The sequence below is a fragment of the Crocodylus siamensis genome, chromosome 3, assembly GCF_052110815.1.
Source record: "Crocodylus siamensis isolate JL-2025a chromosome 3, ASM5211081v1, whole genome shotgun sequence".
Taxonomy (NCBI): domain Eukaryota; kingdom Metazoa; phylum Chordata; order Crocodylia; family Crocodylidae; genus Crocodylus; species Crocodylus siamensis.
In genome coordinates, this window is record NC_143397.1 from 80,330,806 (window position 1) to 80,348,767 (window position 17,962).

At 39.1% G+C, this 17,962-nt stretch overlaps 1 protein-coding gene across 1 annotated transcript in view; it reads right to left on the reverse strand.

Moving 5' to 3' along the window:
* Positions 1 to 2,278: 2,278 nt before the first annotated feature.
* Positions 2,279 to 17,962, reverse strand: part of LRRC2 (leucine rich repeat containing 2) — a 103,059-nt gene continuing 87,375 nt past the window's right edge. The window contains exons 6-9 of the mRNA XM_090038574.1: positions 12,481 to 12,626; positions 10,042 to 10,197; positions 7,467 to 7,600; positions 2,279 to 3,949 (exon numbers count right to left, since the gene is read on the reverse strand). Of these exons, the coding sequence (XP_089894700.1) occupies positions 3,900 to 3,949; positions 7,467 to 7,600; positions 10,042 to 10,197; positions 12,481 to 12,626 (486 nt within the window). The 3' untranslated portion in view covers positions 2,279 to 3,899. The remainder of the gene's footprint in view (positions 3,950 to 7,466; positions 7,601 to 10,041; positions 10,198 to 12,480; positions 12,627 to 17,962) is intronic.

Genomic DNA, 17,962 nt, shown 5'->3' on the forward strand with positions numbered 1-17,962 from the left:
AAAAGTAGTGATTTATGTTATGACACACCCAATATTGAGATGGGCTGACAACAACAAATTTCTATTTTAACAGCTAACATCCTTCAACAGAAATGTGCTTTTTTTTAGTATTTTTGCAGTATAATACATAGATATAAATTTCACCCATAATTATGCCAAGATTTAAAAATGATTTTTTTTATTTCCTGTAATCTTTTTTTCTTTTCTGGGGCGATTATTGCACCTGTCCAGGGGATAAACCACTGTCCTTGCTGCCAGCTGTGCTTGTTATCTGATAGATGGCTTTTATTTGAAAATTTAAATCCCCCCTCAGTCTCCTCTTCTCCAGACAAAATAACCCTAGCTCTTTCAGCCTTTCTTTATAAGTCATGTTTCCCAGACTCTTTTGCAAGTAGTCCAGTAAACAGTGGCAATCTGTTGACATCTTTCTTGAAGTATGCAGCCCAAAGCTGGACAGGAGCGGCCTCACCGATGCCAAATAGAATGGAAGGCTCAATTCCCTTGATTTACAAGTGACACTCCTATTAATATAGCCCAATATGCTGGTGGCTTTTTTTGTATCAAGAGCATACTTTGGGCTCATTTTCAGCTTATAGTCTACTGTAACCCCTATGTCCTACAACCTAAACAATCATTGCCCAAATATGCATTTATATGTGCAATTATTTTGTCCCAAATTCAGGACTTTGAAAAGTACATACACAAAAGAATCTCCTAAAGCAGCAGTTCCCAAACTCTGACAGATTGCGCACCATCAGTTGAAAATGATACAACCTTAAGTATCACCAGCAAATTTTTCATACCACTGCGTACCACTGATAGGTTGTCTGTGTACCACGGGTAGTACGTGTACCTCAGATTGGGAACCACGGTCCTAAGGTGTTTTGGGAGAGAATGAGCTGTGCTACTCCTGCTCCTGTCCTTTCCCCCATTCTTTGCTCAGGTCTCCCCTGCTCTGTGCAAAGGTCTGGGGAGCAGCTCCTCCATCCACTCAGATGATGACTTCAGACCTCATTTCTTATTAGTAACACAGCTGAAGACAGGCAGGAGGAGGAGGGATAAGGAAGAGATGGGAAATGACAGACCCTGCCAACCACTCTCTAGCTCCTCTTGCTGGCAAGTGCTGGGAGAGCAAGTTCCCAGGGTGATTTTTCCTCTCTGGATAGCTTGCCCTGTGAATGTGAAGTAGGCCATATAGCATAACAATCTCCATAAAGCTACATTGCTTGATGGACATGACATCTTCTAGAGGCCTCAGTGCAGCAATATTAAAAATAGACAGCATTTGCTTGTGTTCATCTTAACAAGTGATCCAGATTGCTTTGTTGCAATGATCAGTCCTTATAATTATTTACCACTTTCCCAATCATTGTCAGTCATGATTTTATGGTTGTCTTTCAGGTCATTGAAAGAAAACAGAGTTGGGTCAAGAACAAGGACCTAGAAACAGACATACTCTATGATTTCCCAATGAAAATTATGTTATAAAACCTATCAGTTAGCTAGTGTTTACCTCATTTAATGTGACTTGTTAATTTTATATTGTTCTTGTTTCTAGATCCAAATGTTGTACAATGTCAATATCAAATGCTTTTAGAAGCCTTTTGCATCAACGCTAATATTTTTTTTTAATCAACAAAGCTTAAAAACCCATTTAGACTTAATTCTCATACTCCCATTCTTTATTAATTAGGTCCCATATTATGTATTTCATTACTTCTCTAGGCAGAAGGCATGGTAGGGTGAATCCTCAGAGATTAACTGGTTCAGAAAGATGGAAGCTTTCATAAACTACAGCCTACTTCATCAGATAAGCTAACTGCAGCATCTCAGGAATAAAATAAATAGTGGCCATTAGTAATTGAAATTCCTTTCATTTATTAAAAAAGTTAACCTGAGAAAGGAAAGGCTTAGATAACTGTTAGCGTGTCTGTGTAGGGTACCGTGGGCTCCCCTGGTTCTTCCCTGCCACGACTTTGATCTTGTTAAGAAAATGGGAAGAAAAGTGATGATATGAGGATTAGTACCTTCAGAAGGACCACGCTCGGTCTATTTTAATAATCTTAGTGCAGGGTTCATCGTCAGGTCAGTCCAGTCCGATCTTGCCTAAGTAACAGGGCTCCTTCCAGTGTTCCTGTTACAATAACCCACAGTGCTTAAATAAGCAACAGTGTTTTTTGCATCTGGAAATGGGAAAAAACCCCTCTCTGCTCTATTTTTCCCCATGTTACTAGGTCTCCTAGATGTCACCTGTACAGTACAAGAATTGTATATGTGATCATTTTAATCTCACTATTTATTGTTACATTTTTCTGCAAACACACATAGTTTAGCATTATTAAAATTAAAGGCTTCAAGTTTCAAATGCTATTTGATTAAAAAGAATTGATTTATTAAATGAAAAATATATGCAAAACTAAGTCTCTGAAGCACTCTGAAGTATATACACTTACAGAATTATGTATAACAAATTATTATATAACCCACAAAACAACAATTTCTTAACCAGCAAAATCATGACACTTATACAGCTAAGACATTTGCATTCAATAAAAAAATACTACATTATGATTCATAGCTATCTATATTAGTAGAAATACTCAGTTTTAAACTATTTAGCTACTGTCTTTTCAGTCAAACTTTGGTTTATTTCTTTTTTCTTTTGAAGACCTGTAAATTCATTGCCACGTCATTCTTGATAATCCTGTTTACCACAAATATTTCCAGTCAAGTGTAGAATGAGATCTACTTGTTGGAAATTATTTAAATTGAAAAACCAGAGAAGAAATAAATGTCTGAACAGCAGGAAGAAAACAATATCACCCTTCAACCACATAGCCATATGTATGCCTATATTTCAAAGAAATAAAGAACTGAATTAGTCATTTGGTCGAATAGATCACATTCACTTTTTAAATGCACTTTTCTGTTTTATTACAAGATCAAATCTTTTTGTCAAATGCACCACAATGAAACATAAAGCAGCTACTAAGCACATCTACATGTGTATATCAATGTGCTACAATAAACTCCAGTGTTTGTCGCACTAGAGTTTATTTACACATGCACCCACAACTGCAGCATATTGAGCTTGGTCATAGTAGTCCTGGCTGGCAAGAGGTCCAGGGGAGTAGCCTACCGGTCTGGGGCTGCTGCCCCTGTTTGAACATGCTGCAGAGTGGCTGGCTGGGGCATGAGGGTGCTTCAGTAGGGCTAGCCTGCAGGCAGTCCCCATACTGAAACACCCCCAGGCTCAAGCCAGCCGGGGCAACATCTACACATAAACTGCTTTAGAGTTTTTACTCAGCTGCAGGTTAGTACTTGTATTTTAAAGAGTATTTACAAGTACTATCCTGCACCAGAGTAAATTAATTTACTCCAGTTTAGTAGGGGCACATGTGTAGATGTGCAATGTTTACTGCACAACTAATTGTTCAAGTGCACAGTAAACATCTCGTGTAGATGCACCCATTGAGTAACACTCTGATCCTGCAAACACACATGCACAGTGTATTTTGACTACCAAGAATAGTCCCCTTGATTTCACTATTACTCCCAGCTGTAAAATTAAGCTAAAGTTTGTTTGCAGGCTAAAAGGGCCTAATCTGATGCCATTGATTTAAAAAGTTGCTAATGATTTGAAAAGTGACATAGCTTCTGATGAAAACTATTCAGTTCTTGCATTTTGTCTATACCTGTTGAAAGCAAATTTGGTAACAAACAAGAAATTCTATGAATGTTTTTAGAAGGCTCTTATTTCAGTCTATGTTTTTGATGTTTGCTCCAGGTACCCTCCAAGCTAGTTCAAGCCTCTGGAGCTGGCCACCAATCAGCTGATCGGAGGCAGTAATAGTTGAGGATGTTTCTGGTATTTGCCAGTGATTCGAAAATTCAGATCTTCATAGCTGGAGACTAAATGATATCTTAGTAGTATAAGCAGGAACAGAATCTATGAAAAGAGAAAAAGTATATTCATTCAAATTTCAGAACTATGATCATTCTTATGTTTCCATTTAATTTCAGTACTGAACTACAGAAATGAATGTTTTTTGTGCCAATTTAATAGATTCTACTGGTCTGTGCTAGACAGGACATCAGACGAAATGATCAATGCCTTTTTGTTTTTAACATTAAATATACGGACCTACTGAGTAACTGGGGTTTTCTGGGGTTTTCTGGTTTGTGTCAGTTTTACTTCATGAGATTAGTAGAAATAGGTAGAAACAATTATTTAAATATATATATTTTTGCAATTCACGTTTACAAAAAACAGTAGTGACTGTTTATTTATTTTTGCTTCTATTTATTCACTTACACTTGTGGCAAAAATCCAATGCCCGGGGCCCTATAACAATTTTTGAAGAATGCACTAAGAAACAAACCTATCTGCCAGTTACCAGACAAAATCAATAGCCCAGGAAAAACAAAAAAAACTTAATAGACTTCCTCACTAAAATTAGCAATCACAATCCTGTACTGTAATTCCCCAGCTTCATTCAAGACAAATAGCCTCAAATGAAAGGTGGTTTAGGTAGTAAGCAGAGCATACCAGATGCCATACTGAAACTACTGGGATGTGCTGAAATGTTCAGGAACAGACAGGGAATAAAACATGACTGCATACTGTTTCATACACATCTTCATGACCTATAAGGCCAGATTCTCAAATATCATCTCATATTTTCTCCCTTTTTTTCCCCTCTTTCTCCAGATTCACATTCTTGTTATTACTAAAGCCTGAACTGTATTCTTTTAGAATGATGATTACTCGTGAACATAAGGCTTATTCAATTATACTGTTCTTACTCTGTAGAAAAATAAAGCCCAGCATTAGAGCACAGGATGAAATTCAGTACATGGCCATTATGCTAGACCACTCTGGGCTAGAATCCAAACTATCCAGACTTGTGCAAGACATGGGCAACTGGTGCCTCTTGAGTCTGGGGGGGCACCCGCAGAAGCCACTGGGGGTATCAGCGGCAGGGGTGAAGCTGGTAAGCACCTGCAGACACTAGTGGCAGTGGCGGGGGCAAAGCTGGCAAGCATCTGCAGACGCCAGCCCTGTCGGGGGGGCACGTGCCCTCCTGTGCCCCACCCTGCCACCAGTTGCCTATGGTGCAAGGTATTAGGATCACTAAAGTTATGTGATGATCACAAAACCCAGTCATCTTTGGCACTTTGTTTCTTCTGTCTTTTGAAGGGCTGTTATCCAGCCACTATGATAAGCACCGTCCAACAAAATATGCATGGAATAAGGATATATCATAACAGTAACTCCACTGACCATTCATTGCTTCACATTTTCATTAAACTGAACAGAAACTTTTGGGTCCTCTGGTCCAGGGTGAATTTTACATTAGTTCCCTGAAATACCCAAATGCATGGAACACAAAAATAGATGTCTAACTTAGTAAACTGTGATATTTAAAAATAATGAATGACACTTCCTACAACATGTTCAGGTATTCTGTGTATACACTATGGCAGAAGCGATGTTTTGGAAACACAGTGATTTCAAAGCCTATTATTTTGGCATGTGGCATAAAAATGGCTGTATCGAGGCAAAAGTAGTTAGATATATCTTTGTATTCCACCTCAGTGTTGGAGGTATAGGGAGAAGGTCCTGCAGAAACTAAAAATAATTGGAGAAGTAATTAATACAACTTCCTGAGCAGGTAAACAACTTGGGAAAAAGCCTTCCCCAACCTGGGGCAATAACAATTCTTGCTTTGAACTGATTGAAGAAAGCTTCCAAACAATGAACTCCAAAGTGTACAATATGAACAGGTGCTCCAGGGACAATGTCATTTTTATTGGATCATCAGGTACAAAACTGTGACAGACTGGAAGAGTCAACTGACAAATTTGGGTAACATACTTGCCAGAAGTTCATGCAGATTATGGGTTATAATCAATATGATACCTTTTTTCTGTGCTGCTTTTGTCCTAAAACAAACTGTACCATGTTTGTTGAAAGTTGGTTTCTCACTGCTTAACACCATTGTCATTCCAAAGAGAACAGAATTCAGCCTCTGGGCTACAGTCAGATAGGCTAATAGGAGCACAAGTGTTGCTAGGAAGCAACAGCCCTAAACCCAAATGTATGTAAGTCCTGAACTGAAAAAGATGAAAGCTGGAAGCCTGAGGCTAGACCATGGTGCCCTTGTAGAGATCACAGAGGGTCAGGTATACAATGACCTGCACCAGGTTCTATTCAAGGTAAACGACAGACGTCCTTCCCTAGCCAAGGTAATATACTGCATGATTAAGGTGCCAAAGGCGCACACCACATGGGAGTGATAGGGCTAGCATCACATCCAGCTACCTTTGACTCCCTGCATAAATGAGCAAGAACCTGCCTACAACTGGCTGTGTAGGATCTGATTTTCAGAGTAAGTGCAAGGCACTCAAACTCACATTTCTGGATCTGCATCAAGATGCTTTAAGCACTCTGCCACTGTGGCCCAAGAGCCAGTAAGTTAAACTAACAAAGGGCAGTGGTCACAGAATGAAATGTTCCATATCTGTAATGTCTGCATGGCACAGAGACTGAGTATGGTAAATCAGAAGAAATCTAGTGTACAGATGCCACAGTATTAGCACTCTAAAAAAATATAAAGCAAGTACAGTGATTATTTACTCTATTCATATTCACATGTGGATGCTGAAAGTGCCATTCTAATTTTATTCATATTCTAAGAATTGAACTTCTGTTCTATTCATTAAAAGCATAACATGTTTTCTGATAGTGATCCAGAACAGTCAGGAACAGTATTTTGGCAGGAATTACTTTGTATAAAATCATATAGTAAATGATATATTTGCTATCATGATGGCAAAACCAGTGAACTGAGCCTGAAAACTTCTACCATGATATAACAAAGCAAAATTAGCATCATAGTTTTTGTTTGTCAAAACTAAGATTGGAATCTGGAGTGTTTTACTCTTTAGCATATATTTTCCTATTTATTTGTATTATCCATCTATATTTGTAATGCATCACAAATATACATACATTAAACTCTTTGAAGCATGGGCAGTCCCTTTAACGTGTATGCAGCATATAGTGTAATGCAGACCTACTCTCTAATAAGGATTTATTGGCACACCATAATAGGAATGACCAATATTGAATTTTGATCCCACAATTGAGTTTGTATATGTTTTTCAGATCCAGAACTCTGGTTCTGGCTTACAGTTTATCTGAACATACCTAAAAATGCAGCTTATTGTTTTGAAAAAAAGACACAAAAGTCTCATCTAATATAACATAGCACTTTAATCATTCTAAAAAACATTGTACGTCTTGTACTCTTAGTCTTGTTGCCACTTTTCATAAAAAATCATGGTATTGCTTGTTTCTATATATAAACAATGCACATTATCTTGATGCAGCCTGAAAAGCTTGTTGAAATCTATGTTTATACCAGAAATAATAAGAAATTTATTGGAAGTTTAGCACATACCTCTTTCCTTCAGATCTTCAATGTAGGTTTTCATAAATTCTTTCTCAAATTTTTCCCGATCACGTTCACTTTCTATTTCTTCAGTTTCTTGACATGGGATTGTCTCATAACGGTTATCCTTGAGGCTTATAAGTCTGCAGAGAAAGAAATATTAACATGAAGGGGTTATAACTTCTTAACATGAACTGATTGTAATTCATTTTCAAATGATTTATTGTAGTTTTTCTCCCTTTCCAAGTAATAATTTGAACTGATCTATGGAGAGGCATGGTATTTATTAACTTTTCTTGTTTCAAGTGGACCACCCAGCACCATCTACGAATGAATCAAAAGTCCTTTCAGTTTCATTGGCCAACAACAATGGTAATTTAGAAGCACCCAATTGGAGATGGAAGTGAAAGCATTAAAAATATAGGGTGCCAGTACACGAGCCTGGGCTGCTCCAAAATGCTATAATTACAGCATATCAGAGCAGACTTGCTTAACTGAGTCTGCTGAAGTGTGGCAATTACCATGCTCCAGCCAGCCTCCGTATCTTGTGTGTCAGTGTCCCCACTCTTTAAAATGCTGGCAGGGGCGCTTTAACTAAAGCTCATTCAACAAGCTTTAAAGCATCCCTGCTGCCATTTTGAAGCACAGGGATACTGATACATGAGCCACTCTAGGTATTTTAATTTAATTAGAGTCGCTCTAATTAAAGCATACTCCTCCCACATCTGTGGAGCATGTATAAAAAATTTTGCCCATATTGGCAATGAAATGTGTTTCAGGATCCATCAATTAAGGATCACATAAATATTCTAGATAATACTATTTTTACACACAATTTTTCATAATAAAATTTAGTATATTCATACAATGGTATTGCATGCAGAAGCAGTATTTTAGCTATTAGATGCGTCTGGACACACCACAATATCTGTACCTCTCTAATATAAGTCCCCACAACCATACATTTGCTACCAGAAATTGAACCCATCCTTCCTACGTTGCACAGAATTCTGGAATTGTACCAGAAGTCCTTTAATATGTAAACTTCCAAGCATCCATTGAAAGATATACAGCAATCACTGTATATCAAATTTTTGTAACCAATGCTTTGAAAGTGAAAACAATATGGTTGCACACAGCATTCTTACTAAAGCAATGCTATGTATGAATTATGTCTACAAAATTTTGAAATTCTTGACATAGGTTATCACTCCAAGACTGCTGACAGATGTTCAGTTAAAGGCGTGATGGGATCTAATCCACAATCCCAACAACTGCGCCTCCTGCCATTCTACACATGCATAGCAGGATATAGAATTTGGGGACTGGGGAATGAGACCCCAATCGTGCCCTACCTGCCAATACAGGAGGAACCTAGGATAATGATCCTGGGGTTTCTCTGCACTGGCAAAGATGGCCAATAATCAGCTGATCATCAGCTGGCTCCAGGGACCCTCCAGGTTAGTCCGAACCTCTGGAGCTGGCCACCAATCAGCTGATCAGAGGGCAGTATGGACACTACACCAGGGCTCATACGGTCCCCAGTCAGTCCCTGCCCAATATCAACCATCCAGGGCACTCGTGCTGTTCCTAGGAGTAGGCAGGTACTGCACCAGGGAACATTTGATCCCCAGTGCAGTCCCCATGCCACATGTTCATTTTAAGGTGCAATGAAAACCAGCCACAAAATTATTACATATTTTTTGTGTAATAAATTTGTGACTGATTTTATTTTTTATTGGACCTTTAATTCCCTGAATGTGTGGCTGCATCACTCTTTAAGACATGATTAATCACTTCAATACATCTTAAGTGCAATGTCTGCCAGGGGCCAAAAACAGCAAGAAGAAAATCAATCACTAAATTTACCACAACCTTGAAAAGAAAGTGTTGGTGAGACAATAAAATCTCCAGGGCAGAGCATACAAGGTAATTAGGAGTATGTCAAGCTGCTAGGTCTGCAGCTCATGTACACCTCTACAAGATAACTTTAAAACTAGCTAATTCAGGTTCTGCTAAAGGCATAGCTGTTTAGCACAGAACCCAGTGAGGGCAGATTGTGCGAGTATTTACTTTGCTTCGTATGTGAGTTTGGCAACCCGTAAGTCTAATATCACTACCCAACCTGCTGTCAGTGCAATGTAGATATACCATCACACAGTAGCATTCCTCAGTGGTAGGTAAAAATCAAGAACCCCGTGGACGCATCTACACAAGACAGGGACAGTACTATCTTATGGTGTTGAAAATAATTGTGCCTAAATGCACATTTAAACACTAAACCAGGAGTAAATTCTGTCTGGCAGCAGAGGGCCAGACTCTTGCCTGCCACCTAGCTCCACTCTTTGGGCACTCTCGTGCCCTGGCCAGCCCCTCTGCCACCCGATGCCATGACCCAGAGCCTGGGACTGACTCCCCTGTACCTGCCACCAGCCTGGGGCTGCTCCATCCCAGCTCAAACTACTTCGGGTCCTGGGTGCACGTGAAGATGCTGCACCCAGAAGCAGCTGACTCTGGTGGAAACTATGCCAGAGTTTATTGAGGCTCACTAATTGCACGTGTAAATATGCCCACTTTTACTTACTTTAAACCTGTGGTTGATTCATAAATAGCTGTGGGCATCTCAACCAACTCTTCACCGCTGACTACCAGCATACTGAGTTTTTTCATATTGATCAAAGCCTGTGGAAGATAAGTCAGCCTGTTCCTGTGCAGGAGAAGTGTTTGAAGTTGATCTAGCCTAAAGAAGCATAACAGAGGAAAAAGGTTCAAAAACAGTATATTTTTTTATAAACTTATTTTATTAGCCACATGTATCTTATTTAAACACCACCTGCTAATATCTTCTCCTACCATCATCTACTAGAAATAATAGGAAAATATTCACATAACCCATTTTCCTTTAGCTGTCATATATTTCAACAGTACTCTTCATTAACTTCAGTGGGAAGCTTCATGCATAGCCTGACAACAGAGATGAAATGTTAATAATATACCTGTGAAGAGAATTGAGACAAGTGCCCAAGACAGATGGTCAATCAGCACTTTTTTAGTGAGGGTATGGGCACACGATGCCATGTAAGGTAACATCATGTAAAACTTCCTTCTAACCATCTCACTCTCAGGAACTAATACCCTAACTAATACTAGTTCATGATTTTTGCCCCACTCAGTTTTATGCATGTGAAATATATATGAGCCATGCAGTTGCTTTCACTAATAATTAATACTATGGGGAATAAAAGAAAAAAGAAAACCTCATTGGCAATGTGTAGGGGGTGCACATGTGGTGCATGTGCACCCCCCGAGGTCAGTGGTGCACCCCCTGGAAGCGCCAGCTGCAAAACCAGAGGTGCCACTGGAAGTGCACTTCTGGTTTCACCTCCCCACCCTCCCCCCGAATGGCAATTGGCCACTGAGGGACAACCCCCCCAATCAGCAACCTGGTACCCCCCCCAGACTCAGGAGGCATCAGTCACCCATGCAAAACCTGTTCATGTGTTTCTCTTAAATTATCCCATTGAAGTTATTGTAAATGCCAATATCTTATAGATGAGGGAAGGTTCCTTCCTTTATTTTGTTTCCTTTGCCCTGACCTTTCTTTGATACAACAAGCATTTGGGGTAAATATTTGGAAATGAATGTATAGGGCAAAAAGTGTCAAAACCAAGGGTTTTTTCCTCTTAGAAGGTGTGCTGGTTCCACTGCTAAAACAGTGATATGATGCTATTGCATAGCAGGCTCATGTTCCTTTGAGTTCTAAAACAGCTGATAAGTGATGCTGCAGCACATTTACAGTTTTTGTGATTTTTATTATGGATCTTATTTTTGGTATTTTTTTTCTTAAAGCCTCAGAGGCTAGAATCAAAAGATTGCATCAAAATATCTGTTTTCATTACTACAAGCAGGGAGTTTCCATTTCTGTTGTTATTAAGCAAGCTTGAAGCAAGTGCATTCTAAAAGTTCAGAAGCCAGAAAGCAAAGAAAAAGAAAGGAACATTTATTTTTAAAGAGCAGCCTCCATGACTTTAACCCAATTGCCTGTTGTTGTTTTCTGAGGCTGTATTCATCATTTTAAAAGCTGGGGTGGCAATGCTACATTCAAAACAAAAAAAAAAGTTTGAGGAGCAGATAGAACAAAAGCATAAATTTGCCCAAACTGACAGAACACCAGGGATAAGTCTTAAAAAGGGGACTGCCCAGGCAAAAATGGGATATATGGTCACTCTTCCTAATACTAATGCATTTTCTGGGTGTAGAGTTCTGTTTTTGGGGTGTCTTTGCTCAACTCAATGGATAATCACTGTTTTTTATAAACTGTAGCCAACATATATTTGTTTTAGTGAAGCCTAAATAAAGTTCATTAACGCTACAGGAATTCAAAGTGGGTACATTTTGTCCTGAGGATAACAGACAATAACAGATGAATTCTCTCTCCAGCTAGCTAACACCTTTCAATAGAAAATTGTCAACTTACAATTTTTTAAGTTAACCAATATTTTTAAAATATGATTTTTCAGAGGCACTCACCTTTACATTGCATTTATTATGTTTGTGGGGTGAGAGAAAAGGATTGCGATTTTGTTTTTTGATCTTGCAATCTTTTTTTCTGCTTCCCTACTGATGGATATTAGGCTTTTCAGCCATTTAAAATTTGTTGCGACTTGTCCTTTATCCTCCTCTTTGGGGGGCTGCATACTTTCTTAGTTGCAATTTTGCTATACATGTAATAAGCTCCCTGTTATTGGTTCCAGGAAAAAAGTGAATGGAGCATCATGTAGGTGTGATGTCATACTGCTCATATATAAAACAGGAAGTACAACATGCTAACTGCACAGGTGCCAGAAAATTGAAAAAATGAAAGGTTTATTTCCTATAATATATTTCAGTAAAGGACATTTTCTGATGGGACATTTTTTCTATAATATCTTTCAGCAAGGGACATTTAAATATTGTGTTTCTTTCTTCACATCATTTCTTGTTCCTGGTTTTATCTATGAATGACAATGGAAAAAAAGATTACCTGTCTATATCTTGTGGGAGATCTTTCAGGTTGTTACTGCTCATATCCAACCACAGCAAGCTTGACATGCGGAGCACACAAATGGGAATAGATGGGAACTTGTTTGCTGAAACATCCACAAATGTGACTTGCTTCAAGTTACTTAGCTAGAAGGGAACAATGCAACATTTTAGTTACAGTTCATGGAATACCTTATGATAAAATTACTCTTTGAATAAATATTATGCTTCCCAGGCCACCTGAAAAAAAGCGAGGATTGCATTATATTTCTACTTTGCACTCAGGAAAGGGGAGGGATTGTCTCCTAGATCAACCTATGGAAACTAGAAAATTTTATGAAATGCTATTTCCCTTTTAAGTAAGCATGAAGTCTGGGAAAGCAGATATTAGAACCGGATATTGGCTCTGATCTTCCCCTAGATAGTACAGAAAACTACCAACCAGGTAATAAAACATAGTTCTGATAACTAATATAAACTAAATTGCTATTTTTAAAAGCACCACTGAGACTTTGTTTCCATTGACTTTAAATAGAGTTCTTTGACTAAAAATGTGTGTAATGTATTGAAAATGTATTACTAAGAGACCACTTAAAAAATGGATCCATACCAGTTCAAAGCAGCTGAGAATTTGGGCCAATATTTTTTAAAGTAAAACTGTATTCCAAACCAAATATGTAATAAAATGCACTAGAGCCTTTTATTTGAATACCTCTCAGAGGAACTGTATTTTTGTTTACATACTAAACTTCTAGTGCAACCACAAATATAAGTATACCCATAAAAGAAATAAATGTGTTAAATAAAGCACTCTGTGTACTGAATGAATTATTCACATTACTAATATTCATAAAACTAAGCAACTATCTTAAGTGATTGTTAAAGGATTAGAACTTAATACAAAAATAAATATTTTACTGTGAAAGCAATGTCTTTCAGTTTCTAAGCATGTATGTTTTAAAATTTAGAGAATTAAAACATCGAAATTCATTTCCAGATGGAATTGTGTGCCCATCAAAAGATAGGATCATGGCCTCTGGGGAGAGGTTGTCATCACGTACCATATACATGCATTCATTGAATGTGGAGATCACAGCACCTCTAATAAATGTAAGCAGCTTGAGCAGATACAAATGGCCAGAGGCATGATCTTTGCATTCTGTATATCTAGCCTTATGGTGGTGGACATTTCAAAGAGTAAAACTGGAAGCAAACTTTTGAAGAAGTTGTTCTCAAAGCAAGTAAATAGTCAATATCCTGTGCATACTTCTGTCAAAAAAAAGACAAATGGATCCCATGCAAGATCTGGTAGCAATGGAGTAAAAACACTGCCCCAAACAACCAGATGTCCACACAAAGGTTGCCAAAACCTTCCCAAGTAACAAGATCCCTCATCTCCCACCTCCAAGAAGTCCAAACTGGTATCACCCCTCTACAAGCTTTGAAGCACTTCTACCTTCTCAAGTGACTGCAACGCTGCAATAGGTCTGTAATGTTAATGCACAATGCTGTGAGAAACTGAAATTTCAGCACCAGTAGCCTAAAGTAAACAAGGAAACCTACACAACCAAAATGCTTTATTGAATTAAATATTAAAAGGAATATTAGTATACTATGTCTGTGTTTTATAAGTATGGCAATGTTTCCATTTATTATATGGTGTTGCATAAAGACCTTTTAAATTTTATTAAATTAAATATTTAAAGTGCATTTATAATCCCACAAAAATTTGAATTTGCCTCAGAAATCTGATGGATCACTGATCTTGATAAAAAAAACTTTGGTTCAGCACGCCACAAAATATATGAAATTCTGATTATACTGTGGAGACTACAAGCCCTCAGTGGACTTGCTTTTAGGGCAATATTTAATAAAATCTGTCTGGTTTCTACATTGTGCTCAACCCAAATAAAAAAAAATATTTAATCCGTCTCTGAAATGCCACCAGTAAACCCCTGGGGCATATGACACCTTGGAAATTATGGCATCTATGTATTATATTTACTGGAAGAAAGTCTGTCTATTTTATTTCCTTTTGATGGACTGATGGATTTTTGCACCTCCTGTAACATTTTGTTTTTAAACAAGTATAGTAACCTTATCATTTTACCTTAGCATTTATTTTTACCTAAGGCTTATTTTTGTTATTTTACTTTGTTATCTTACTTTGAATCAGTCAACATATAGGCTTTATGCAAGTTCCATTTTAAACACTACCTCTGTTTGACAGTCTAACTATCTGGAAACAGTTATTGTGGTCCTTAAGTTTAATCAACATTGTCATCTTTATTTGACAAACTACCCATATTGCTTCTTATCTTAATAATTTCACTTGTGAAAAAAATAATCTCTGTAGCATTCTGTAACTCCACTGCTTTTCTTTTCTCTCTGACAGTTAAAGTTTCAGTTGAGAGAGAAGGACGCCATGTCCCTGAATTGAATGAGTTCTTTGATTAATGGGTGTGTTTTGATTTCTGCTTTATTTTCATCATTGAATAGCGATTTGCTGATAAGGTCTGTTGCATGTGGTTTTAGCATGAGCAGCCCACTGCATAGCATCAGCAAATCTTAAGGTCTGAAATTATGTCAATATCTAGTCAAAGGCACAGTTATCTTCAAGTAAATACAACTATTCCATGGTAGAAATGGAGTCTGAGTGAACACAACTTATACCAGGAAATACCAAGAACTGAACCAGTCCTGTCCTTCTCTGTATCCAAAAAAAAAAAAAGGAAAGAGAGTGGAGGGGCAAGGTAATCTAACATAAGCAAAGCTCAGTTTTGCGAGAAAAACCTAGCTCCACTGAACTCAGTGGCCATTTTGCACTCTTGTCTTGAACAGAGCCATAATGTCTCCTGTACAGTGGAAGACTGGTACCTCAGTATCTTGCAGGAAGCCCTCAGCTACCTGCAGGAATGAGATATATCTGTATTATAGGGCTCTGCAAAGCTTTGGTTGCTGATTTGATTCAGAGGAGATTCAGCCCAATCTGGCAGCCAAATCTCTGAATCTGAATCAAATCAGGAGACCAATTAAAAGGTCTGAATTGATTTAAAGCCTCCAAATCAATTTGGAAAAGATTCAGAGAAGATTTGGAGATTCGGGCAGTCCCTGCTTGCTGCAACAGGGAGCTGGACTGGGACTCCATGCCAGTAAGTAGGGAGTGAGGGGTGTGGAAAAGACTTACCAGAAGAAACAGGGAGGTGGCATGATGCTGCACTGGAAGCCAAACATGGAAGAAGTGAAACCATGGTGGACAGAACTGCCGTGGATGAAGATCAAAGATAAAAAAAACAGCTGAGCAGTAAGGAGCCGAGAACAGCTCCTGCGTCTACATGGGCATGCTTTATAAGCGTGCCAGGGCTGATTGGTCAGCCAGATGCCTGGCGCCAGGATAAAAGACCCAGAAGAAGTCAGGGCAGGGGGACTGGAAGTGGAGTCCCCAGTTGGCCTGGAGGGCCAGAACTTGTGAGCAGTCCTGGCAACAGGACCTGGTGGGTACCCCAGGAAGGGGTCACCACAAGAACGCAGGGCCAGAGGGGGCCCAAGGATCTAATTACAGGGTTGACATGGACCAAAGAAGGCAGCAGGACCCAGCAGCAGCGGGATCTGGACATGACTGTCAGCAGACAGGTGCCAAGCCCAGAGGAGAGGCGACATGCCAGGGAACGGAATGGTGTTGAAGCCAGACGCTGTACAGGCAGAGAGAAAGGTGAGGGCCGTAGGAGACGCTCGGCATATAAACGTCATCACCAGCCTGCGGCCATAAGATCCCTAGAGACTGAGTGCCATGAAGGTTCAAAACATCAACCTTGATGACACAGGTGACAACATCGCGGTTTATGTTAGGCGGGGTGTAGGTGAGGCATAGCCCCACAAAGAAGGAACAGAGGGAATGACCAATGGAAGGCACCCGGGGAGGCAGAACCAAACATCTTCCTCCCAATTATAATCATCAAAGACATGGCAGATGAGGCCCCTGGGGAACCAACCTAAAGTCACCCCAATAATCAAGCTGTTCAGCCTGAACAGTCATGGCGAGAAAAACCCAGGCACGTGACGCCTGGGGAGAAAGACATGGGAGGTTTACAAGGTGGAAGGGGACCACTGGGGGAGCCCATCCCCTGCCTAGCATCCCAGGCCTAGCATCCCTGCACTTTAAAAAAAAAAAAAAAAAAAAAAAGCCCTGCACTCACTGGCTGCTACAGCAGCCATCAGGGCCTCTGGGGGCTTGTGGCAGAGCCCCCAGTGCAGTAAAGGGTAGTAGCAGGCAGCAGGGATCACACCTGGCAGGAGATGGTGAGTTCAGGGCAGGGCAGCCATTGATGGAGCTGGGAGAGCAGACGGGATGGAGCCTGTTCAATTTGGAGATTTGGCCAATTTAGTGGCAGGTGAATCTCTGAATCTGATTTGGCCAAATCAATTCAGGAAAGTGATTCGAATCACAGAATAAAATCGCTGTCCCCTGAATCGTCCAAATCCAAAGCAAATACTAGTCATTTTGCACAGTCCTTATTGCAAAAAGGACAATTCTGGTCAGAGCTTTTGCTTTAACCATTAAATTGTTGACTCACTTTATTTTCCAATTTCTTTTGCATGCATTTTTTTAGCTTTAAATGTAATTTTTTTTATCAACACAACAATGCTTTTCAGAAGAGTATTATATCTAAAAGAGACATGGGAGGCATTCCCTCAGAGCTGTCATTGTCTTTCATGCAAATATAGAAGAAGCATGCAGTGTCTCTCCTCATCAAAGAAGGCAAAGGAACATTTTCTACAAACCACAAGATATGTGCAAGTTCTTACCTAGGCAGTACAGTTCTAGTCATCAAAGAAGGAATATTTCACTGACCCCAAGAAGAATCTTAGCATCACAGACTTAAAAGGGGCTGTGAGGGTCATCTAGTCTAATCCTGTACAAAGGAGGTAGAATTCACTGTTCCTATACCACCCTAGACACATACCTATTCAGAACCCATCCTGAGCCTCCACTGAATTCAACTGGAGCAGTGCCTTTGAAAATTAAGCAACATTTATTCCAATGCCTAAATATGGATTAAGCTTTTTGTCTTTAAAAAATCATACGTCACTTAAAGAAGAATGTGAAATAGAATGAGTAATGGCTGATTCAAGAAGGAAACAAAAAGGTCAAATACCAAAATGTTTTGAAAAATGAGAAAACTAGCTGAATATAAAATACTTATTATTGTCGTACTACTGGGAGTTGACCTAGAGAAGAAAGAAAAATGACAGCAGGCCTAGATGGTTGCTTCTAATTCTTGTTGTTTTCTATTTGCAAAAATCATAACAGCATCCAGTAATTCCAGTCCCATTATGCTAGATTCTGTACATGATGCATAACATGGTGGTTTCCTTAATATGTATCAATTCTGATCTGTAGCTTTAGCAGGCCTTTCTCTTCCACTGAAGTCAATAGCAGAAATGCGACTGATACTATGAAATGTGCAAGCAAATAGTCTAAA